This window comes from Onychostoma macrolepis, chromosome 03 (genome assembly GCF_012432095.1).
Source record: "Onychostoma macrolepis isolate SWU-2019 chromosome 03, ASM1243209v1, whole genome shotgun sequence".
Classification (NCBI taxonomy): domain Eukaryota; kingdom Metazoa; phylum Chordata; class Actinopteri; order Cypriniformes; family Cyprinidae; genus Onychostoma; species Onychostoma macrolepis.
The window spans coordinates 30,032,242-30,059,652 of record NC_081157.1 but is presented as its reverse complement, the minus strand read 5'-3'; the positions used below and the strand labels follow the sequence as shown (position 1 = coordinate 30,059,652).

The 27,411-nt window shown below is 35.8% G+C and overlaps 1 protein-coding gene across 6 annotated transcripts in view; it reads right to left on the bottom strand.

Annotated features, from left to right (window-relative positions):
• sdk1a (sidekick cell adhesion molecule 1a) overlaps nt 1–27,411 on the bottom strand; it is a 342,555-nt gene that overhangs the window by 104,979 nt on the left and 210,165 nt on the right. For all 6 annotated transcript variants that reach the window (XM_058771492.1, XM_058771493.1, XM_058771494.1 and 3 more), the window contains 2 exons: nt 4,097–4,208; nt 2,592–2,782 (listed from right to left, as the gene is read on the bottom strand). In XM_058771492.1, the coding sequence (XP_058627475.1) occupies nt 2,592–2,782; nt 4,097–4,208 (303 nt within the window). The remainder of the gene's footprint in view (nt 1–2,591; nt 2,783–4,096; nt 4,209–27,411) is intronic.

The following is a 27,411-nucleotide window of genomic DNA, read 5'->3' as shown; positions in this document are numbered from 1 at the left end:
TACAATTTTATTCCTATTTATATTCTGAAAGATTTTATAGAAGGGTTTGTTCATATAACAATCACATGGTTTATATAACATTGTATTTCCTAAAAAAACATGGTGGAAATGTATTTGTTTTCTGGCTGTAGACAGCATTTCCTGATTTATGGAGTGATCTAAAAGAAATATCCAAAGCCCCCTCTAAAAACGGTAAATATGTCAACAAAATGAAACAAGAATTTTGAAACTGGCTTTATCCAATATCTAGATTTCTATTCTGGAAATGTATGCAAATTAGTGCATATTTAACTGGTTAATTTCTAATTTGCTTATTTAAGCATAATGTTTCAGAAAACTTGCAATACAAAACAATTGTCTTAATGTCCTGTGAAGCAAATTAGTTTTCACCCTAATCACCTGTAGTGTCTTACCTCGTAAGTAAACCATTCACAGTTTGATTTCCCCTAAAAGTATAAACACTCTATCACGTTTAAATCTTTGTTTTGTTTGCTTGAGCATCCTAATGTGCCTGACGACAGCAACACTCACTCAACCAATGGCATGAGTTTGGGGCGGAGCTATGTGTTTGCGCGTCCAATGGCAGATGAAGAGAGTGGTACAGATATTACACACTCATTATTCACTGAAAATTAAATGATATAACATTGATTTGATCTGACATGAGGGTTAATAAAATGTTCATTTTTGGGTAAATTATTCCTTTAATCAGTTATTTAGGAGCTTTAATCATGAAAATCGGGGCGAGAAAGCACATTCATAGATTTATTTTCTATGAACTATTTCATAGATCTCTTTAATAGTTTTACAAGGAATTAATCTTGTATGATGTACAGCTCAAAAGAGACATTATTGTAGAGAATTACGCTTGAGAGACAGAACTGTGATGTGTTTTCTGAGAAAAACTCACAGACCATCAAAAATCTGAAGTGCATCTTTTACCCAAATAAGCAGATGAATAAATGCATACTTAGAGATCTTGAATATAATTCAGACACCCAAACAGTCACTAAGCTTCTGACTTATGTGCAGCGGCACACTGACAGCCCACATTCATCAATTCACATGCACTCTTGCCCAGTGCAATATATTCCTTCTGTTACGGATCCGTCTGTCTATACATATGTATTGGACTTCACATGGAGCTCAGAACACCTGTCAGCTGGGCTCTCAAATGGACGCCGATGTGAAGTGAAGAGAAGGCATAAATATTTAATATGCTGTTTAGCTCAATGGGTTTCCATATATAACTGTACAGAGAAGAGGTGGACAAACTGCATGCACTCAGTATGTGTTAAATATATGCAAAGACAGGAAAAACCGTTGAATGTAGCCTGAAACTTACATAAATCAGAGAAAAACATTAAAGATAAATTGTTTTATGTTGCTGTCTATCGCTAAGAGATGAAGACAAATTTGGGCAATGAAGACAAATTTGGGCAATGAATTCAATTTTGGCATACATGGTGCTACAGTAAATAACACACATACACAAAAAAACATTTTTAGGTCTTACACTTGCAGTTAAATGACATTATTAAGAATTATTCGTCAGTTAACCTAAATAATGAGCTCTGTGTGGTAATATCAAAATTTGTTCAAAATTTAATATTAATAATTTCTATAAATATTATTATTGTTGTTATTATTACTAATATTATAATCAAAGACATTTGTTTATTTTTTATTATGTAATTGATTAATTGTGTTCTTATAAAAATCATTATTATAATAGTTTTATAATTATATATTATAGTAACTTTAAAATATAATGAAAAATATATGTGCACATCATTATTATCTCTATTATTATTATAACATTATATTATTATTATTATCAACACGAGAGATTATTATTAATGGTATTATATAATGATTTTCTGTTCTTATAAATCTGTTCTTTAATGTTTTATACAAATTATTCCTGTAGAATATAATATTATTAAGGAAAAGATAATAATAATAATAATAATAATACTTATTATTATAATTATTATAATTAATTTATTTGAAATAAACATAATTAAATATGACTACATTAGGTAAAGTAATTTTCGTTGAGGTTGAAATGGCTCCTATAAGGCAATCTATTTTCTTAATTTAACAATATTGTTCATGCAACAGAAAATATGTTTGCAGATCCTTCCATTTTTACTATGCTGTCCTAAAGATATGATAACACCAACATTTATCTCCTTACACGCTGCTATTTCAAAAGACTACAAATTATGTGCACTTTCTGTTATTAAGTAAATCAAATGACTTGGAAATAGGTCTGATGGCACTTCAGCGGTATGTATTCAGGATGATCCTAATGTGTAGAATTACCAGGTGATATTCTCATAGTGCGCTGTGACCGATAGCTGTAATGCCTGAGGCTCACCTAAAAGCTCTTAGCTCAGCTAATACAGTGTGTAATTTCAGGTTTTATGCGCAGTAATGTAGTGCTATATCTATCAGAGGGCTTTGCTGTTCATCACTCCCCACTGAGTGGAACCATTAAGACGGTGGATTTTCTCTGCAGATGTGCGGCTGTGAAAGCATTGTGTCGGAGAGAAGAAATTGAGCTTTTATTGGACAAGGTGTTTCACCTGTGATGGAGAGGAAGGCTCTGGCCTCCGCCGGCTTCATGCTGATGTCCAAAAGTGAGGCTTCGCACACGTACATGCCCACATCGGCACTTGTTGGGTTGATGATGGTCAAGCGCCGGCTGAAGGAGCCCACGCCGCTGGCCACTTCCACGCCGTTTCTCCGCCACACCAAACCAAGCTTCTCAACCGGACTGTGGAAAACAACAGGGCAAAAATACGGTGTCTTTTGAACTTTGTTGCTGCTAATTTTGCCGATTTAAACATCCCACCAAGGTGACATTATCTAAGGGTTAGGTAACATATGTAAGGTTTTGTCAAAACTGACCCTTCACAAAGACCTGCCTTAGTTACTGTTGCTATGTCCAACAAGCCATGCCACTCTCACACTACACACGATGTTGTCACATAGTGAAAAATACATCGCAGAGCAAAGAGGAAACTGAAAACACGCTGACATACAAGACAGAGCAGGTTACTTCTGGTATGACCCTTTTGATAAACCAGCATAAAGGTATGTTTTGAAGCATGGTAGCTGGATTGAGCTGTTTTAAACTCGTCCTTAGTTGGTCATGAGCTGGTTATAAGCTGGTTATGAGCTGGTCCTGAGCAGCTCAAACCAGCTGCCATGCTTCAAAGCATAACTAACCAGCATACGCTGAATATTTTCAATGGGAAACAAAGTTTCAAAAATGTCAAATTTTGTCTTTTCATAACAAATTCAAACAATAAATCTTTAATGTGTCATGACAAATCGCTGTATTGCCTCAGTTCATGAAATGCACAAAATAAACATGAATGAACATCAGAAGGTACCTTGTTTCAACTGCAGAAAGACATCAATACACACAATCTTTCAAGTTCAAGTCCACCGACATTAATCTACTCTCCTGTCTGATTTATTTGTCAGACAAAATGGGGGATTCAGCATTATGATTGGTCAAATTGCCTGTCAATCAAACTCCAGGCGAAGGGTCAATTGTGACAATAATTTAGAAGCGGTAGTAGAAGAATTTTCTCTGGCATACACTACTGTTCAAAATCTTGGATCAGTAAGATTTTTTAAAAGAAATAAATCCTTTTATTCAGCAAGGGTGCATTAAATTTATTAAACGTTTCGACAAAGACATTTACAGTATAATATTACAGTAAAAGATTTCAATTTCAAATAAATGGTGTTCTTTTCAAATTTTCAACATCGATAATTACTGAGCAGCAAATCAGCATATTAGACTGATTAGACTTATTTTAATAACAACATAAACATCTTGCAAACTTCAAAATCTTTAAATATCCTGTTTTTATCCATGTTTTGTTTTTTTTGTTTTTTCTGGGAAAACATGATCAATGCACTGTATGTGTTACTTTAGCAACTATTATAATAATGGCTTTGAAATGAAGGTTAATTGGAGCAAGACAGTGTGAATATCGATGGCTGTGAACCTGTCAGAGGTAAATGAACATCAAATGAACTGTACTCCTGCTGGGAACAGTGTGTGTCCACTCACCGTGCATTAGCAACACACTCCAGTGTGGCCTCACTGACCCCGGCCACCACTGTAGTGTTTCGCGGTGGGATTACAATCACTGGAGCCACAGGGTCCGAGGGGGCCTCTGAATCTAAACAGGAGAAAAGGTGATGGGAGAGGGAGAAAAGAGACCTTTAGATCTATAGTACACCAGACTCCAAAATTCTGGTTTTTCAGCCTGGTCAAGTCGATTAAGCTGGTTTTGGTTGTCCCAGAAGTACCTCAGATCCCCACAAACCTATCAAAACAAACCAGCCTAACAGTTTCACCAGGCTAGGCAGCTTTAAACAACTTTCACATAGGAAACATTAAGAGGGATCTGCACTAAATCAGCCAACACGTGTTATGGTATTACAACTCTGAAAAAGACAAAAGCCAGAGAGTTGGGCTCTTTATGTTCTATGCTTGCCTGACACAGAATGTTTTGAATAATTAATCTTTTGGCAGTGGTCCTGTAACATGCTCCAAACGGTGGGATTCCTCCCCATCCCCTCGTGTGGCTGTTATGCGAAATCATTCTTGCATGAAAATATGCTTTTTACATTTTTAAAATGACCCAAGCACATCTTTCGTCTAGAAGTGAAAAATTAAATACTGCCTATTAAATCAGCTTCATTCTTTCCAGAGGAAAATTAGAGAATATCTAAAATATTGAAATCTTATGATAATGAGGATTTAAATAACTAAGTCAAATGCTAGAATCAAGCCTTTGATGTCGAATTTGACGAATTGCATGAAGGAGCTGCTGAACTCTGTCAAATATGGGAACTTCATGTGCTATTGTAGGTATCCTAAAAGGGACGGGCTGCTCCAATTACAGATAGCATCTGATGTGACTTATTAAATATGTCAAAGACCATATAGAGGCCATAACCACACATTCACGACGGAGAGAACCAAATGTAACAGTTTAATTGAAAAATTGGCCGAGCTTTAATCTGAATATTGTCAGTGACCTTTAATATTCACAAAAAGAATATTAAAGGTCACTGCTAAAGATTGCATTTCGCTTTATGATTTATGTTTGTACTTTGGGCTACAATTCCAGCAAATATTACAATATTGCAGGCTTGCAGTATTTCTTGACAGAAAAGACAAACTTCTCCATGCCATCTAAACAACATGTGGATGGATCCAAATGTTTCAGTGATACAAAACACTGAAAACATCAGTAAATGGCATTACATTTCGAATTCTTACAAATTGCAAATGCGATGCTAATTTAAGCCAAATCTTCAATCTGGTGTAAATAGGAATGTGTTTTTTATAAGTAAATCTCCAGTGGTGTTTTGTGTTGATAACAGCCGAGACCGAAACAGATTGCATGGGGCGTATGGGCCTCCCTCCCTCCCTCCCTCTGTATTTGCAGATGGGGCAACCCTTAACAATACATAAAGATATTATTGGAAGACTCATATTTGTTTTTGGAGCAGCTAGAGTGAAAATCCTGTGGTGTGATCATATGTGAGGTGCGAAGCGTGTTTCAGGGGATCCTCGGGTTGCTTACTTCTGCTTCAATGGATAAGTTGCCTCACCTGTGGCCATGGGAGGCAATAATTTGACTAAATTCATCAGGGATGCGGTAAACAGCACAACTCCCTCTTTTTTACCTCATGATCTCAATTGGACAAGCGAGCCAGACATCAGTTTCTATATTCAAGGGCTTTGGGTTCTTCAACTTCGTCCTTTATCTATGTAAATTATATTAGTTTATGAATATTAGGTTACGTTATCTCCTTTTCTGTGTGTGCTTGTTATCTCGGCTGAGGCTCAAACTCAAATAATTGTATTTGGTCTGTTCCTGGGCTTCTGAATATGTTCTTTGAATAGCTAGCTAAGGGTTTGAGCCAATGTAATTCTCTGCATTACTGTAATAGCAATTATTTCGTCTAACCAAGTCCACAAAGGCACACTAAAGGGATAGCTCACCCAAAAATGAAAATTCTGTCATCATTTAAATGATAAATGATGATATAATTTTCATTTTTTGAGCGAACTTTCCCTTTAAGGGGTGTTGAATATGAAATGTGTATAGTATGAAAATCTACCACGATCTGCATCTGCCTCAAGTCTCAGCATTCATTATGAATTCATTAAACTGCTTGTAAATCAATTATTTTCCATGAACGACAAAAGTCTGATGGTGTCCACAGAGCAGAAATGCCATTTAATTGAATTCTAGCTGTTAACTCCAAGACACTTCATACAGGAGAACAGAGAACCATGAGTTAAGGACTAAATAAATCAAAAATTGGAGTATGTTTTACAAGAAAAGCAATGCAGCCTCCTTCAAAATTCCATGCTTTGTTTGTTGTCGTGAAATTTACTAGCAGTTTCTGAGTGTAAATTGTTTCTATGCCATTTTTTTAATGTACGCAAAGATAAAACAAGATAAAAACAAATGTTCTACACTTATGTGGGTTTTGCAACTTTCTAAGACATCTTACCATGTGATCCACGGTACTTCTTGTTCACTGTCCGGCAGCAAAGGCAAAAAGAGAGGACAAATACCAGCCAAAACAGTGAATTTACAGTATGCATGTACTGTATATGCAAAGTATGATTTACACAATTAGGGCATGTTATGGCATCAAGCTTTAACCATAACTTTAAAATGTGAGATCCATGATTGGTCAACAGCAATTTCCCACTTGTGTAAATCATATTAAGGAGTGTTTCTTCAACTATGGGCCATTTTGTCCCTATGGTATACACTCTTTATCTTATTTAATTTGTCCACTAACAGCGTCAAAGTGTACATGCATTTTTCTTTCTTTTATAAAAGTCCCACCACATGGTCATTTCCACCGCATCTCAAGTGATATAGTGTATTTTATACTATTCTATGATGGAAATAAAATTCTCAACTTCTTAGTCTTTCTAAAAATAATCTTTATTATTTTAAAATAGAAATTAAAAGATTTTTGCATAGTCTTTTAAAATAGAAATTTAATTTAAATAAAAAATATTTTCTTAGTTTTCTTATATTTAATATATTTCATATTTTAAGGTTTTTTTTTTTTTTTTAACTGAAAGTCTAGATCTGGGACAAGCATACAATAATCTACATAAAAAGACTACACATAATGTGAAAAGCAGCAAAATAACTGCAAAAATAATTCAAATAATTTTTAATGTGATTTTAACAAAAAGAAAAAGTTGAAATCTGTCAATTTTAATTAAATACTCCTGGAACATGGATAAGTGCCCAAAGTTATAAAAACACCCGTATACAGCATGGACAAACTATATAATTACTGAAATGTGAAAATGAGATCATAATATAAAACAAGATTTAAAAAGGTTCACAGTGCACAATGACAATCTATACGCGCTTCTATATTTGGGCCAGTTTTTACAGCAACACATCAACCCTGAGACTCAAATAGAGATAATGTGCAAGTACATGACCTACAGTTAATTGCAGTTGAGATGTGGAGGAACATGCCAGAACAGCCTTTTCAAGGCTGGAGAGAATTGGGCTGAGACGATAAATAGCAGCAGAGGGGTGAAGACGTCCTTGTTTTCCCCCCCTAAATCTGTCGTCGCCTTAATTTACACAACGCCTAATGAATTCCTATGAAGCATGAAAAGGTGATCTGATACAACACTACACACAGACAGAAAAAAAAAAGGAGAACAGCTGGCAGATTGACAGGCAAAAAAGACACTAAAGCTATAAAATATTCAGTGATTCAGGGACTGAGGAAACTTCAAGGCACAAGTAGGAGTTTCTTCAGAGGGTATTGTCACACAAACAGGGCCAGATGAGCGAGCCGGGCATCCGCAGAACACAGCTGAGAAAATATGAGGAAATATGTGCATTTGTAGATAATGCCCAGGAGACAAATATTTGTTTTGTTGTTGCCCGGAAGGTTTAGTATGGATGGCGGACATCGTGTGTCCCTGTTAACGGAGAGGCGGTCCACCTGCACGTTTAGGACAGACATGTGATTTCTAGTAGTGCTCGGGCCTGTGAATGACTGACACCTGGGAAGGAGGTTGGATTGACATAAGGAACCTGAGGGTAGGGGTGGGTGAAATAGCCTCAAAATTATATCACAATATTTCAAGAATATTTGCGAAAACGATATTTATGATGATATACAAAACAAATATGGAACAACGTTTTATTGGAGATTGCAGCTGGCAGGCAGCAGCATTTATTAGGGCAAACACAATGAAGGACATTTTCCATCCTTTTCCAATGAGCTACTGTCATTGATGACAGACTACCTAATTTGAAGTGTAAATCTATTGTCATAAGGTGGCAGAAGCAGCATTATAGCGCAAGAGTATTGACCAGTGTTGGGCAAGTTCCTTTAAAAAAAATAATTAGTTATAGTTACTAGTTAATTCTCACAAGCAGTAACTGAGTTAGTAACTGAGTTACATCATTATAAAAGTAACCAATTACCAGGGAAAGTAACTATAATTCAAATATGTTCAAATATGTCAAATAACTTGGATGCCTCCGATATTAAATGTTAAACGAATTAAATGGACACTACATGGAATAAATTATTATTTTAAAACATTGTACACTTATACAAAGCAATTAAAAAATACTTTTTAACATTTTAGCAGACATTATACCAACAAAGCACAATTTAACTTAAAATTAATAAGTTAGTAAAATAATATTTTGTGGCCATTTTTGAGACCCCCTTCATGCAAATAAATGCAGCCTTGCTGAGCAGATGGGAATTATTTTTAACAATTAGAAAATATTACAGATCCCAATTTGAACACTATGTGAACATTATAATAAATGTATTAATAGAGCTGTTGTAATTATTATCATTATTATTGTCTTTTTAATTTTATTTAACAGAACAACAGTAAAATTACAATACTAATATTTATGAATGTTGATGGAGCTTTTATTTTGATGGAAACCCACAGGAAGTACTCAGTGCTTCTTTTTGTTGACAGCAGCAGATTTATAAATTATTCTCATTACTAATTTGGGAAGATGCATGTATCACATTGTCGCATACCTTGTAAAAATTCATAAAAGTGTTACTGAGCAACTGATGAGTAACAGTTTCAGCGCAGATTTCCCTCGCGGTTTGTACTTTGAACCCTGGCTAACGAGACAGCGTCGCGAAATCATGCAGCTTTGAATGCAATTCATGCATGTATTAGAAAACATAATGTTCTGCAGTGTATTTCATTGTTAAAGGCCATTTCGCGATTTTAATCATCATACAGTAACCAGCAACAACCACCCCTTCTTCTTCTCATCGGAGACATGAGATGCAGTACTAAACGTTCTCTCGCTGTTGGTGCTTGTAATGATTTTTGCGTCGTTCTCAGACAATTTTAAATGCTTCGACACTGCTGACGTGTTTGCTGCATTAGTGCGCGCCTCTATTTCATTGCGTCACGTCATTGTTCAGAACAATTTATTAGGTCTTTTTGTTTATTTTCGACCAAATAATTTTGGCTGCCGAACAATCGGTGCATCCCTAGTAAATACGTCATCGCGTCGCTATATAATGGATATCGTGATATGACACTTTGTTTATTAAGTAAAAATTTATACCGGTATTATCGTGGACGGTATGATATGGCACACCCCTACCTGAGGGTCTATTAAATGAACCAGCTCTGCATCAAATGGAAGCTTATTTGAATACTTGTTCCATAATTTATGGTCTACAGGGGTATTTTTCGGTATAAATATTACAAATAACAGAAGACAACATTTTGAATTCGGTTGTGCCATGTGACAGATGCAGTCCTGAAAAAGCAACATTCCCAAACAAGTGAATAGCAATGGAGTCTGATTCCGTCGCTCTGACCTCATCCACACTTCGTGCTGACAGCTGATGTGTGACTTCTGATTTTAAGTGCTGTCTCCAGCCTGCTAGTTCTGTGTTAAGGTGCACCGCTGGCAGGTGTTAGCAGGTGAATAAAGACAGAGCTGCGGCTATTCCAGTGCTTGTCAATGGCACACGTGGGGTTCGATTCCTAGCGGGCTTGTTCTGCTTGTGTTCTGTCACTTGTTTTGCCACGTAAGGAGGGAGTGATGGGGTTCGGGTTGCCCCTGAGGCCCTGCAGGCAGAAGCTGGCTCTCAGGTCCTATTTAGACAGACTCCACATAAATGGATTTGAACAGGATCGGTGTCCCAGACTGCTTTGCGTGTGTGAGGGCTTGATCCATATTCATTGTTAGTTTGTTTGGCATCTCTGCATGGGCAGACCCTGCTGTGGCCTTCACTTTTTCTTTTGCACATCTAACCCCGCAGGCAACGTGCTAACTCATTCAATGTGGCATGTCAAAACGGGACGAGCTCCTCAGGGTTGGGACAATTCAGCAAAAAAATGAAAAAAGTGATAAACATTTTTTTTTTATATATAAAGACTGTTGACCACCTCTCTCAAGCTCCAGAAAACTTCACAAAAATGATTCATATGGCTTGTGTGCTATTTTCTAAGAATAAAATTAAAGTTGTTATAATCACTAACAAAAACTAAACTGAAAACTAAACTAAAATATTTTTGTTACCTGAAAGAAAAAATCTAGAATAACTGAGAAAAACTGCCATGATTCCAAAACTAAACTAACTAAAAATTTAAATGGCCACAAATGAATTTAATTGAAACTTTTACAACCTGACTTGATTAAACATGAAAATGCCACTAGATAGGAAAAACAATGAAATGTGCTTAGAAATTTTAAACCATCAAGTATGGCCACAAATAAATTTTAAGTTTTATGTACATGGTATATTATGAAACATGAAACTTTTATTTTTCTAACTAAAATGCCACTACACTAGACAGCATAAACAATAGACTGTGCTTAGATACTTATCACAATAAAATCTACATACAATATATAAATATATACAGTATAATATAAAATATAATATATATCATATCAGGAAGCCCTAAAATATTACAAATAAAATAAAATAAATAAATACTAAATACATTCTGAAATAACTCTGAAACCATTACAGGCCTGAAAAGATTTGTTCAGGACTTGCTTGACTCAACCATCTACAACCCGAAAACTAAAAGAATTTCAAAATCACATGAGCCAATATTTTATTCACAATAGAAAATATATAGAAATATAAATTTTACAATTTTATGCTACACCATGGTAAACATGCCCCTGTCCCAACTTTTTTGAGTCCTGTAGCAGGCATCAAATTTGAAATGAGCTCATTTAGTGGATAAAAGTGTAAAATTTCTCCGTTTAAACATTTGTTATGCTCTCTATGTTCTATTGTGAATTAAATATTGGCTCATGTGATTTGAAAGTCTTTTAGTTTTCATTTTATTAACATAAAAAAAAAAAAAAAAACATTTCCGGAATTCGGGTTGTATTTTGGAAATATAGGAAAGTGAGTAAATTACATAACATTCATTTTTGGATGAACTATCCTTTCGAGGACCAGAAATCTGTGTTTCCTCGTTGCTGGCACTACAAATGCAGTAAGCTCATCTTTGATAACACCACAATATTAATGCAAGCCTCTGTGTCGGTCACACCTGTAAACAGTCATGGAAATTCTGAGGTAGATGTTCTTAATGTGAAGGATTTGCCAAACGTCTGTTCTGCCAAACCATGGATCTGCATGTTAGGTTAGACAGGATGAGAGTGAAAGGGCAGGACTGGGATATATTTCCCAAGCTCACCATGGTTTACGCTGTTTTGAAGTGACGGCCCCTTAAATCTAAGAGCTGGTGTAGAGGCAGAGGTTTTTTTTTTAAGGGACTTTGTTACCAACTTTCTGAAATTGTGTTCAGGTAGCACATGGTAGGTGTAGGATAATTAGCCTGAGCGAGCCCCTGCTCTCTTTGAGTCTCACATTTCAGACATGCACTTTTATTGTTTCCCCACACACGGCAGGCAGAACTTCAAAGTAACGGACCTGAAAGTCTGTTCTGTGAAACACCAGTGACTACAGCACACCTCAGCCTCTTTCTGAGTCTAGCATGGAGAAAGAATATTTGATCATTATTCGGAGAAATGCATAAAACTGTCATGACAATATCTGCTTACACCACCTCATTACAGCAACAAACATTTTACTTTGCCATCAGGATATCATGTAAAATAAAGTAAAATAAATAAATGAATAAAAACAATCCCATGCAACTTATGTTGTATTATCCTCTGCTGTTGTGCTATAATTTTAATAATAAGTTCTGTTCCAGTGTGGAAATTTTGCACATGCCAAAAAAGTGATGTGATTTAGCCTTTTGGTCCATCGCTTCAGTGCTGAGAACTTTCCAATAAAGAAGTTTAAATAAGAGAAAGTTTATTTCTCTGGGGTCAAGTGAAACACTTTCATCTTATAAAAGCACACCCTGTTCACTAAGCTATCAAAGGAGCTGTCAATCAACAGGTTTCCCCTGGGCATTCAACATGAATTGGACAAAGCTGCAAATGTGCAATATGCCTTATGTCTGGTGTGACCTACACAGAAGCCTTTAATTAATTAAATCATGGGGATATCCTCTTTTTGTGTTCCTTTCTTTCACTTTAATGGATCTCCATTTCCAAGCAGACCCCACTCAACTCGCTTTTGAGATTCTACTGCAACGGACGAGGTGTAAAAAGCAAGATGCATTGTTAAAGCTTTTGTCGACCAGATAAGAAACTGCATTAGCTGTGGCCAGAAAACAATAGATGGGGAGCGGACAACTCTTTAAAAATGGAAAGCCTCAAATAGCTTTCCTCCAGTCACAGAGCTACAGGGTTTCTGCCATCTCAGATAGCACTCCGCCTGCTTAGCATTCTCTCCCTGCGAGCTCATCTTATCGATTGACACTTGCATTTCTTTGTAATGCAAACGGCTGAACAATAAACACAGCCATACACAATCCAGGCTGTTTGGGTCTTATTCTGAGTCCCATATATCCCCATCAAAACAACTGATCCCACCCTGTGTTACCCACAGTTCAGACAGGTGAGTGATTTCCCACCACACAGTGAAAGAGTGATGGAAAAAACAAAAAGAGGACGTTGGATTCAGGAAAGTCAGCTCTGACGTTGACACAAGGTGACCTTTCCGGTGCTCTGTGTCAATCAAGTTGAAAGACAACCACAGATCTGGCCCTAAACTTTAAAGAAGCTTGGTATTTCACCTGGACGAAGGGCATGACCGGGTGTCTAGATGCGGTGCAGAGCTAGCAGACATGCGTGACATGCTGGAGGATCAAGGAGGTCTTTAATACCTGGAGAAAGCTATCTGTTAGCATACAGTAAAACTGGCCCAGACTGCACAGATAGATAGAAAGATAAAACGATACACTTTAAAAAGTGATGTTGACTTAACTTTAAAAAATTGAGAAAACCCGCTGCCTTAAAATTATTAAGTAAATAATAATTAAAGAAAAAGAAAAGTTAAGTGAACTTGACAATTCACTTAACTTATTATTTTTTTTATTATTGATAAGTCAACATTACTTTTTACAGTCAGACCAATAGACAGAGAGACAGACAGACAGATACATAGATATATATAGACGGATATAGATAGATAGATAGATAGATAGTCAGACAGACAGATAGACAGACAGACGAATATAGATAGATAGATAGACAGTCAGACAGACAGACAGATAGAAAGACAAACAAACAGATGGACATAGATAGATAGATAGATAGACAGACAGACAGACAGACAGACAAACAGATGGACATAGATAGATAAACAGACAGACAGACAGACAGACAGACAAACAGACAGATACACAGATATATATAAACGGACATAGATAGATAGATAGATAGATAGATAGATAGATAGATAGATAGATAGATAGATAGATAGATAGATAGATAGATAGATAGATAGATAGATAGACAGACAGATAGACAGACAGACGAATATAGATAGATAGATAGACAGTCAGACAGACAGATAGAAAGACAAACAAACAGATGGACATAGATAGATAGATAGATAGATAGACAGACAGACAGACAGACAAACAGACGGACATAGATAGATAAACAGACAGACAGACAGACAAACAGACGGACATAGATAGATAGACAGACAGACAGACAGACAGACAGACGAATATAGATAGTCAGACAGACAGATAGAAAGACAAACAAACAGACAGACATAGATAGATAGACAGACAGACAGACAGACGAATATAGATAGACAGACAGACAGACAAACAGACAGAGATCGAACATAGATAGGTAGATAGATAGATAGATAGATAGATAGATAGATAGATAGATAGATAGATAGATAGATAGATAGATAGATAGATAGATAGATAGATAGATAGATAGAAAGATAGAAAGAAAGAAAGAAAGAAAGAAAGAAAGAAAGAAAGAAAGAAAGAAAGAAAGAAAGAAAGACAGACAGACAGACAGACAGACAGACAGACAGACAGAGATCGGACATAGATAGATAGACAGATAGTCAGACAGACAGACAGACAGAGATCGGACATAGATAGATAGATAGATAGATAGATAGATAGATAGATAGATAGATAGACAGACAGACAGACAGACAGACAGACAAGACAGACAGACAGACAGACAGAGATCGGACATGGATAGATAGACAGATAGTCAGACAGACAGACAGACAGACAGACAGACAGACAGACAGACAGACAGACAGAGATCGGACATAGATGGATAGACAGATAGTCAGTCAGACAGACAGACAGACAGACAGACAGACAGACAGAGATCGTGATGAGGAGTGCAGCAGGCAGAGAGAAATAAGATTTTAGGCCCTCCAATTAAGAAAATGTCTTAGTCAATGGAGAAAGATGCCCTAGTTTGGCCATCTACCAGCAGGGGCTAACAAGGACAGGCTAGGCAGCCAAACCGTGACCCCTTGGGTCTGAGCGAGCAGCTCGAGGCGGTGCAGCAGACACCAGCCATAAGCAGCAGGACAACGCTTTCTGGTGTGTCTCTGCAGTAATTCACTTCATTACAGCACTCCATTTGACAGAGAGTGAACTCGCCAGGTGTAAATAAGCATCTAATTGGATAGTAAAATAATTCCCAGTCACTGAGCATGTTAATAAAAGCAGGTGAGGACACTTTTTTTTTCCAATTAATGATTTAATTATGCTGCTGCAGTGGGAACGTACGGCACCGTTGGGGTCAGGAGACTAGTTTAAAGCCCTGCACAGATAAAGCGTATACCCTCTCTGCTCTGATCAAAGGCTAGTTAAAGTAAAAGTGCCTTCTTGTCTTCTTTTCAGACTTTTGCTGAATAAATGTTTTGAATTGACAGCTGGCCCCGTCAAATTAATGTGTGCCTGTCCATTTATCCAGAGAGTGGTCTTGCAATTCAAAATGTGCGAGTATGTCTGTGAAATAATGAGGACACCAACTGTTTTTGCACAAATTAATTAGTGTACAGCGATGCGCATGAACAACAGAGTGCAAGATTCAGGTTAGAAAAACAGCCTGAACCGTTTCGAATAAATGCTTGTCCAGTAATCATCCAGAGAATAGACTTCTCCTTCAATGATTCAGATGGGCCGACAGCGTGCACAGCTGTAGCTCAAAAGCGTTTCCCCCCTTTCTTTTCCCTTATCTCATTAATATCTCATTCCTCTTATGCCCAGACTGGGTATTCAAACATCTGTGGCTCAAATAAGCATAAATAAATTAAAAATCTTTCAAGGTGCAACAGCAAAACAAAACAAAAAAAAACAGTCATTCTATTAAACATACAGTGGAGTCCAAAAGGCTGAGGCCACTACTGAAAATGCTTCTTTGCAAAATTTATAATTCAGCTAAAATGGCATCATAAATTAGATTATCAGAATAACAATTAAAAAAATGTCCTCTTTTGCTTTGATGACAAAGAGCCTCTTGAACTTCAATGAAAATACATTAGATTTTTATTCCAAGGAACGAATGAACGAATGAATGAATCAACAAACAAACAAACAAACAAACAATATTAATATAAGGACCTGCAATATTTTGGAAAAAAATATGGCTATGAAATTGTATTTGCACAGTCTTGTCTTTATTAACTAAGCTAAAAAATCTTACAGATCTATTTGGTTAATGAGAAAGTTGCTCCAGTTCTTCTATAATATAAATAATATAAGGCGGATCTAGACAAATAACAGTGGGTTTTAAAACCAATGTTAATATACATTGTTGTTAATAAACATATTCTGAACCAAAGCTCAGAATCGACTTCATCCCAATTACATCCCAATTACACTGGTTTCACAAAAGCAGGTTTTGAAATCATTATTTTACAGTGTCTCGCCCTTGTGCTTCCAGACACTTCAAGGCAAATGAAGGCTTACTAAGACCGACTGCGGCATCATTGATAAGCAGAGACACGCACTACAAAAACCAGAATGAATAAGAGCGGTAAACGTCTGGAATCTGAATCCATACTGCTGGAAGGGGAGAGCTCAGGATCTGTCAGAGACGCCTGATCTGAGTGCTGCAGGCAATCTCACAGGCTTAAATGTTACACTCCCTCAACACCAATCTTCAGTGTCAGAGGTTCCTCCCATACTCACCTCACCAGGGAGATCATTACGGAATTCCATCTCCCAGCAAAATTACATGGCCGGCACCTGAGTCGACTGGCTTGGAAATTAAGTTGCACAAGTACTGTGGAGTGAGGTTCGGTGGGATGGGGGAATAATACAATATGGATCCTCCCTGGCTCCTGACCTCTGGCTTTTCGCCCATGGAAATGTCTTATCTCTGTCTGGAGAAATCCCAAAGTTGTCTAAAAATCCAAAGCACATTACTAACTTAATAGAATTCTACAGCAAAGCACTGACTGACGTTATCTAGACTGTAAAGGACAGAGTGCATTCTCTTTAAATAAGATACTCATTAAATCTGCTGTGTGTGTGAATTTTCTTATTACAAATAATATAATATAATAAAATATAATATAACATAATATACAACCCGAATTCCAGAAATGTTGGGACGTTTTTTAAATTTGAATAAAATGAAAACTAAAAGACTTTCAAATCACATGAGCCAATAGTTTATTCACAATAGGACACAGAGAACATAACAAATGTTTAAACTGAAAATTTTTACACTTTTATCCACTAAATGAGCTCATTTCAAATTTGATGCCTGTTACAGGTCTCAAAAAAGTTGGCATGGGAGCAACAAAAGGGTTGAAAAAGCAAGACATTTTGAAAAGATTCAGCTGGGAGAACATCTAGCAACTAATTAAGTTAATTGACATCAGGTCTGTAACATGATTAGCTATAAAAGGGATGACTTAGAGAGGCAGAGTCTCTCAGAAGTAGGTTCTCCAACACTGTAAAAAGTGATAAGTTGAGTATATAATAATAATAAAAAAAAAGTTAAGTGAACTTGACAATTCACTTAACTTATTTTTGTAATTATCATTTACTTAAAAATTTTAAGGCAACAGGTTTCCTCAATTTTTTAAAGTTAAGTCAACTTATCACTTTTTACAGTGCATACGGTATGGGCAGCTTGCATGTTTTGGAAGGCACTATGAATGCTGAAAGGTATATAAAGGTTTTAGAGCAACATATGCTCCCCTCCAGACGACGTGTATTTCAGCAGGACAATGCAAAACCACATACTGCAGCTATTACAACAGCATGGATTTGTAGTAGAAGAGTCCGGGTGCTGAATTGGCCTGCAGTCCAGATCTTTCACCCATAGAGAACATTTGGCACATCATTAAACGAAAAATACGTCAAAGATGACCACAAACTCTTCAGCAGCTGGAAACCTATATCAGGCAAGAATGGGACCAAATTCCAACACCAAAACTCATCAAATTTGAATTGAGCTCATTTTGTGCATAATATTGTAAAATTTCTCAGTTTAAACATTTGTTATGTTCTCTGTGTTCTATTGTGAATAAAATATTGGCTCATGTGATTTGAAATTCTTTTAGTATTCATTTTATTCAAATTTAAAAAATGTCCCTACATTTCCAGAGTTTGGATTGTGACAAAAATAAAATAAACATCGCTATATTACAATATACACTATATACAACACACTACATTAAAAGTATAGCTAAATGCCACATTTATTATATCACATTTATTTATTATGTTCACTTAATTTTTAGTTTTATGTTTTTATGTTACAGTTTAGACCTATTAAATGTAAAAAATGATGACAAAAAGATGGCACAAGTTTTACTGTAATGTTGAATGGCTATATTTACTCATTTTATAAAACAAAAAGAAAATCAGTATCGGCATTGGTGATACTTGCCTTCATAGTACTTACTACAAAATGCCATTAAACTACATTAATTTGAAGATTTAAATTAAATTTTATTATTAAGTTTGATTAATCATGTTTAATTACAGAAAAAATGTGATTAATTAGTTCTTTTTAATTGATTGACAACACTAAACATACAGCTCAAAGGTTTGGGTCTGTATTTTTAATAGGGTAAACGTACCTATTAAGCTCACCATAATCTGCATTGAGTCATTTTTTAGTGCGCAAGATATTGGTTTCAGTACAAGAAGTTATGTTAAAATAAAATATTAATATTAAATATTAAAATACCTCTGTTCCCATTAAGCTCACAAATTCTTGTTTATTTTAACCTTTTTAAAGAATAATTGAAAAAAAAAAAATATTTGAAGGTACAAAGTCAATCACAAAAACAGAACACTAAAATCAAGCAACAAGGCATTCAGTTTGATCAGTTATATATTCATAATCAAGTGTCATTTAAGCTACATCTAGACTAGTCCACATTCAGCGAAGTAACACTTTCAAAATACTGTAAACTATTTACAGAGTAGGTAAGTGTATGAAGCCTAATGTTTTAAAAATCTGTTCACATTTTAAAAGTCGTGTAGTGTATTCCAGCCTTTAGTTGCTTTTTTCCAGGACAAATATGACAGGTTTCTGTTGGCTCCTTCTTTGAATGTACGACATGCCTCTTTCATCTTTGGGCATAAACTATAGTTACGTCTCGATTTTGTCATCTTAAAGCTGTTATTAAGTTATTAATAATTTTATGAAGATCAACTTAGTGACAGCCATCAGTTAATATTTATAGTCTGTTTAGGAAGTATTTACATAGATGTTCATTGTGGAAGAGCTTAAAGAGAGCACACTGAGCTTAATTGGAGCAGCAACAATTTTTAATAAATTTCATGTAATATTTATTAAAATTACAAGATTTTGCTAAATAAATAATCTAGGTCATGTATTAAGTTCATACATATTTTAATATGAACAACTATTATTAATATCTATGAAATTATACTTTTTCTTATTGATTTCACACTGAAGCTGTGTGATTTTCATAGTAGTGCACCCTTTAAGCTCACCTTAAAATAATATGAAATCTTTAAAAATAACAGCAGTGTAAAACCACAGACCATCAATAAACTGTCCATTTATAACATTATGGATGTAAAAGTACAAGCCAGTAATGCCTGTGAAGTAATATATTAGCGTAGCACACAATCTTATACAGCTAGTCAGCTAACTGTGTTCTGTAGCATCTGTGCTGTGTTGCTAAAACTATCTTTCGGATCTAACTGTAATTATTTCCCACATCCAAGTTCCAGGTTATAATATGCAAAAGTCTAAACATTAATCTCTTAATTTTACAGTAAGTAGTGAAATTTACCCAAAATGAAGGCTTAAACATCTAAAAAATGCACATTTAAAGAGCTACTCTTTTGGTGAAAGTTTTCAGACAGCTTTCAAAATGGCCGCCCGCCAGACAGTGTGAACACATGTATACTCATATCTCAGTGTGCAATGATCTGATTGATTTGCAATTAAAGGAGGTATATAGTAACAAACACATCAATTGGTTAAGACATCAAGTAGGAAAATAAATATTTTTTCTTTTTATAATCTGAGTTCAAAAATAGTAGTGTGCTTAATGGGCACGTGCGCTTAATAGGTACGTTTACCCTATGTTTCTGAAAGAAGGTTCTCAAAAAGCTGAATTTATTTGATCAACAATATAGCAAAAACAGTAAAAAGTTAAATACTATTACAATTTAAAATATCTGTTTTATATTTGAATGTATTTTAAAATGTAATTTATTCCTGTGATGCAAAGCTGAATTTTCAGTATCATTTACTACAGTCTTTAGTGTCCCATGATCCTTCAGAAATCATTCTAATATGATTTGCTGCTCAAGAAAATTTCTTATTATAATCAATATAAAAACAGCTGTGCTGCTACAAAATGATGAATACAAAGTTCAAAAGACCAGAATTTGAAAATCTGGTATTGACAATGGTCCCTTTTGAACATTCTGTTGACACTAAGTAATGTTGCAACTACATGTCAACAAACTCTCATAAGAGTATTAGTAGACTGTCTGCTTCATATCTACTCACTCCTTATTGTGTTGGTCTCCCAACAGATATTCTACTGACTATAAGTAACTTTGCAAGAACGTGTCAACTTAATCTAACCCTAACCCTACCAGTCAACTAATACACTACTAACATACTAATGAGAGTCAGTAGAAATGTAGGTGCAACATTACTTATAGTCAATAGAATGTGTTAAAGGGACCATCAAAATAAAGTGAAACCAAAGTAATTTCTTTCAAACATTTATATTGACCTCAAACTTTTGAACAGTAGTGTAATATAATATAATATGGCACTGTTCCGTCGTGAGAGCAGCGGTAGGGATGAGAGACGAATGCAGATCTGTGTCTGGACTCCCGCTCTTTCCTGAGCTGCTGCTGTGAGGGGGAATTTCTTCCCAGCCAGGACGTGAGCACGCTTGCTCTCTGAGAGAGGTTAATGATCCGGTAGTCAAGGGGCTCTTCCCTTAAGACAGTGCGAGATTAGCACTCTGCAGTCGGGCTCAGGAAGAGTGTGGTCTGAAGTTTAGAGACGATGAAGGCTCCCCGTTACATTCACAGCCCACTTGTGCATAAACACACAATGGTGGGACATCGTCAGACTTCCTGCCTAACTGCTTGCTGTACGGCTGCCATCCCTGAGGGACCCATCGGTGGCAAATCACACACTGGTGTCGCCGTCCGGTTGTATAGCACATGAGAAATAGTAAATAGAGGGGAAAAAGAAAGCCAGTCATTTCTCGTCCCATTTTATGACTGCACAGGAAAATGAGAGTCAGGGAAAATGAGTTTCTCTTTGCTTTCTCTTCAAAGCGATCCCCAGTTCCCTGCAGGTAAATTAAAAAAGAGGGACTGCTGTTTGTCAGGAAAATACTTCTACTTTTAAAACTATTTAAATGTAAAATGGATTTTAAAAGCCAGATATAGCACCGCTGCAGAGGATGCTTTTAAAAGTGGCACTAACAAAGAGCAACATTGCATTCACATTTTTTTGGACTTCAGAATGGTAATATCCTGGTACACTTTGAAGTAACTTGGAGTACTATTTGAATACCATTGCACATGCAATGATAAAAAAGTAACTAGCATTATACAGGCTCAGTTTTCAAGACTTTCCAATTTTCCAACAAACAAGCAACTTTTTCATATGCAAAGAGTACTGTAGATATCTTTAAAGTGAAAGGATAAGTAATGCGACATTGCCAGGTTTTTATATTATACAATGCACGGTTTTACAGCCAAGGAAACTGTACTAATAAATCAAATTCATTCTCAAACTATCCTCCCTCTCAAAAGTAGTCCTGAGGAAAGATTTTTCTGAATGTATCAGAAAAAAACATGAGTTAAAAAACACCCATTCATTCATAACTGTATTACATATACAGTATTTTATACACTGTAAAAAATAAAAAAGGTCACACTTTATATTAGGTGGCCTTAATTACTATGTACTTACATCAAAAATAAGTACAATGTACTAATTGTGTTCATATTGTATTGCAAAACACTTCTGCTGCTATTGAGGTGGGATACGGGTAAGGTTAGGGACAGGTTTGGTGGTATGGGTAGGTTTAAGGGTGGGTTAAGGTGTAAGGGATGGGTCAACAGTGTAATTATAAATATAAATTAATTACATATGTAATTACATAAAGGTATTATTAACAATATAAGTACAATGTAAGAACATGTATGTACACAATAAGTGCATTGTACCAAATGATTAATTTAAATGTAAGTACATAGCAGTTAAGGCCACCTAATATAAAGTGGGACCAAAAAAAAAAAAAAGTTGAGCAAACTTAAGATTTTAAGGCAACCAGCTTCAGCAGATTTTTGAGTTTTCTCAACTTATTTTTGAAGGAGATTTCTGAGTTCTCTCAACTTTTTCTTGTATAAACTTAAAACAACAAGTTGAGAAAACTAAAAAATCTGCTGAAGCTGGTTGCCTTAAATGTTTAAGTTCTCTCAACTTTTTTTTACAGCACTGTAAAGAAAATAAAAAATAAATAAAAGGTTGAGCAAACTTAAAAAGTTTAAGGAAACCAGCTTCAGCAGATTTCAGCAGACTTCTTGTTTTCAGTTTATACAACAAAAAGTTGAGAAAACTCAAAAAAATCCTAAAAAATAAGTTGAGAAAACTCAAAAATCTGCTGAAGCTGGTTGCCTTAAAATTTTAAGTTTGCTCAACTTTTTTACAGTGTACATATTAACAAGCTTCAATGTACTGTAGAAACTTGAACTGTAGTTTTAGTATTTAAAGGTAGTGTGTCATTTCTGTACCACAAGCGCCATCAAACAGAACTGCAAAAATAATGATTGATTTTAATTAAAGGTGACAAATCATGAAAATCAGCGTAATAGTTTCTACTTCCACCCAAAATAGGCATTTTCAAAATGATATAATAAATATTCTGTGTGGTATTTTGAGCTGACACTTCACAGACACAATCCGGGGACACCTGAGACTTATAATACATCTTGTAAAAAGGGGCATAATAGGTCTCCTTTAAATTAATATCTTTTTAATGAAATATGAGCAATTTCTGTCCCTCCATTAAAAGTCCATTCCACCACAACTTCGAAGCTCCAAAAAATTCCTCAATCCTTAAACAAGCTTACTTAGTGCACAAGAACCAGTGAGGTTTGTTCTCATGTGTCAAGCAAGTACAATTGCACATGTGTTTTCTATATTTGATGTGCTCTACGTTTGTGCTTTGATCAATGTTTATATGTGAATAAAACCTAAATTAAATCTGTTAAACATATAAAGTGTTTCTTCAGAAGACTTGGCTTGGATTGGTTGATTCATATGGATTTCTTTTATGTTCTCTTTATGAACCTCTTGATGCATCAAGTTTTGGTGTAATAGACTTTCAACGGAAGGACAAAAAAGTTTTCACTGAAAATATCTTCAGTTTTGTTTTGAACATGAATGAACGCCTTATGGGGTTTGGAACGATATGAGAGTGAGCAATCGATGACACAATTTTCATTTGTGGCTGAACTATCCCTTTAAATGTTCAAAGTAGCTTCCCCGGCACTATGTAGATGAGTATGGTCATCAAACAGCACCATGCTATACATATATCAAAGTAAAATTTCCTCTAAATGACTCCAAGACTGGTTTTAATTATCTCTGCAATTCCCCCATAACCCTCTTTTCAAATAAGAATGAGTTTTCCTCAAACATAAATCATTCTTAGCATGAAGGCCACGACAGGGTTGTTGTAATCTGCCCAAACGCCCTCTATGCCTTTTAAATGAGCAAGCGAACATCCTCATTCTCATGCTGAAGCTAATTATGCTTTAATTGCACTGATGGCGCTGTGCAGCCTCGTTCTGCGCTAATATTACAACAGTCTAAACGCTCCATGCTCAACAAATGTGTGTAAAATGACCCACCTCCATTAGCATATTTGAGCCGTCACAAAATGCCAGTCCAATCCGGCAGTCATTCCAGGAACTGAGAGTCATCAGCGGCTGTAGATACCCTCTGCATAGATTTTTATGATTCCTTTGGCCTTGGGTTGAAATCCAATGGCAAATGCCAACAGCATTTCGGTAAGTGCTCCTTTATAGTCACAGCATTAACATCCATTGTTCAGTCAGCATTGCAAAATGGCTTTCGGCAATTTGCTTCAGAGGTAATTCATATAGACGGACAGAATGAGGAATGATAAGCATCATCTTAAGAATACACAATGGAAACATAAAGGAGAGGAGGTGCTGACTGATTCTCTGACCACCCGTGATGCCTCTGTTTGCCAAGGAGTTTTGGCCACACTGACCAGTCAATAAGTGTGTGTGTAGTTATTGCACTGACATAAGATAAGAACCGCTTTTTCCACTTGACAGCAAACTTTATTAAAGGGTCGGGTCACTGAAAATGACAGTTCTGTCATCATTTACCCACGCTCATGTTGTTCCAAACCTGCTTGACTTACTTTCTTCTGTGGAACACAGGGAGAGATGTTTAGTAGAATGTCCAAGCTGCTCGTTTCAGCTCCAAGCTTTAAATATGACAAAAACCAGCATAAGAGTTTTCCATGTGACTATGATGATAGCTTTGAGCAAAGAAAATTTAATAAATTTAAAGGGTAGTTCACCCAAAACTGAAAATTTGATAACGTACTCACGTGTCTCCCTATATAGTCAGCTTATATGACTTTATCTGTGGAACACAGCAGAAGATTTTGTGAGAAATGGCTCAGTGTTTTTTTTTTTCTTTCTTTCTCTACAATGAAAGTCAATGGCAACCCAATGTTAAAAACTCTTTGGTTACCAGCATTCTTCAAAATATCTTCTTTTGTGACCCACAGAAGAAAGAAACCCATACTGAGGGTGCAGTAAATGATGAGAGAACTTTCATTTTTGGGTAAATTAGCCCTTTAAGGCATTATTCAATCAAAATATTCTTTTTGCTGCAGCTCTTAAAACTCATGCATATTTGAAATAAATAAATAAATGCTACTACTACTACTACTACTACTACTACTACTAATTATTATTATTATTAACACTTAATTATTGAATTAAAAACATAATAATACCATAAACAGCTTTGGACGACTACTGTTATGGTATTATTATGTTTTTAATTAATTAATTAATTGTTAATAATAATAATAATTAGTAGTAGTTGTAGTAGTAGTAATAGTATTAGCATTTATTTATTTATTATTATTATTTTTTGGAACTTGACAGTTTGGATTCATTGTTTGGATTCATTCACTTTTAATTATATGGGAAAGAACAGCAGGACCATTTTGCTAATTACCTCCTTTTGTGTTCCAAAGAAGAAATAAAGTCATTCAGGGGTGCGTTTCCCAAAAGCAACTATGGTCGCAAGTTCTGTCATTATCAATAGAGTTCAATAGAACTAACGACCACAGTTAGCTAATGATGCTTTTGGGAAACGTACCCCAGGTTTGGAATGACATTAAGATGAGTAAATAATTACAAAAGTCCCATTTTGTGGTTGAACTATCCATTTAAAACGCTGGCCAGTCTTCTAGGATTTGATATTACAATCACAACGCAAATAATATGTCCACAATGAAATGAGATTGTGCTCATCAGGGATTGTCTCCTCTGCATGGCCGAGACAAACTTCTTGCAAACGCTGGCATAAAGAGGTTAGACGGCACTAAAAATGTTATTACCGGGGAACCGCATTACTGACTTTTTTGAGAATGAAAAGTTTGTTATCATCGCTTCCAGGCGCATCTTTTAGACACAGAATAAGCCATCTGAATGCCGCCTGACTTCAACACAACACACACACTCATATATATATATATATATATATATATATATATATATATATATATATGTGGAGGAGGCATATCCAGATATATATTCCTCCCCATTCCATTCTGATGTTGGAATGATGCTCTTTGCATATGCAAACACTTCACTTCAATGCCTCTGCCATCTGTTTGCAATCCATGAAATAGAATGCTACTGTGGATATACAAAAATGATTGCAGCGACACTTTGAGGCTCTGCACTGCTACAATGAAAGCCGGGAGAGGCCCCTGAACGCAGTGTGATTCGTGCAAAAAGAGATGGCTGTTTATTTTTACATCACAATCGCGCCACGCTGGAGTTTCATAAAGGAGATATCTCAGATGCATCGGCCCGCCATGAATGTGCTCATTTACATGCAGTGTTTGTTGTGGTGCAGGAAACAAAACACGTAGACTTTCCTGTAAACAGACTTAACCACTGTACTTCCATGACCTACTTCCACCGCCAGCTATACTTTCGTGACTGACAAGCTGACAAGGGAGTGGCTAGACTTACTCACGCTGACCATAAAGCTGTGGTAACATGAACCACAGTAAAACTAGCAATGCTGTCATATTGATACCTGAGGACAGACCTGCTAGCTAAAAAGGGCAAGAGTGTCGCATATTTAGAAATGATGTCTTCTTTGCTCATTTTCCCAAAATACACCTGATATTTCCAATGTTGGCAGGCAAAAAACTGCTCAGCATCTGAATTTTCAGCCGTGGCCTGTCAAAAGATATGCAGCTGTTGAAATAAACATGTTTACTCTCATTCTATTTGTATGCAGAAAGAGAAAGGGTCAGCGAATGAGGATTTTATTAGTATTATTGTCAGTATTATTCTTGCCAGTGACACATAGGGTTTGGACTGTATTCAAATGCACACACTCAGATGGACGCTCTGCTGTGCATATCAGCTTGTGAGTTTAAGTCTCATTTAAAAACACAATTGTATTTGAGCATTGCATGTCTATGACTACGTCTTGCTGTTAAACAAAACTTCAGTCTGTTTCCTAGGGCCGAAAACTAAGAGACGCAACACTGTGGTTGCTAATAATGGTGCAATTACAAAACAATGGAATGGTTTTCCAACTGGTAATTACTGAAACCATGTGGTTGGCAAGCTATTCATTATTACTGCAACTACAAAAGTTAGTTATTAATAATTAAAAGAAATTAAAAAAAAGAGAATAAAAAGATCTTTATGCAAATGAAAGAGTGCATGCCTGCATGCATGGAAATGTAAAATAACTGTTTTAATTAGAAATAAAATATTGCAAATATTGTGATAAATTCATTACAAAGTAGTATTCACAAAAAGTGTTGGATATTTTTGAGACTGTTGCTTCTGCAGGAATGCATCTTGTATGTCGTCTTCTCAAAGTATATTAAATATAAGATGACTGAAGTTATACATGAAAATGAAGTTTTTGCTATTTTGACGTCTTAATTATAGTCATATTAATGATAAAAACACTACACCTATATATAAAATTATATACCTATAAATCTACATAGTTCACCTTTTAATACCCACTTTTTTATACCCATGCAGTCAGGGGCGTCATGCACTCATTATTTTTGAGGGGGCACGAGTGTGTGTGTGTGTGTGGGCTTGTTTAGCTATACTTGTGAGGACCAGATGTCCCCACAAGGATAGTAAAACCTAACATTTTTGACTTTGTGAGGACA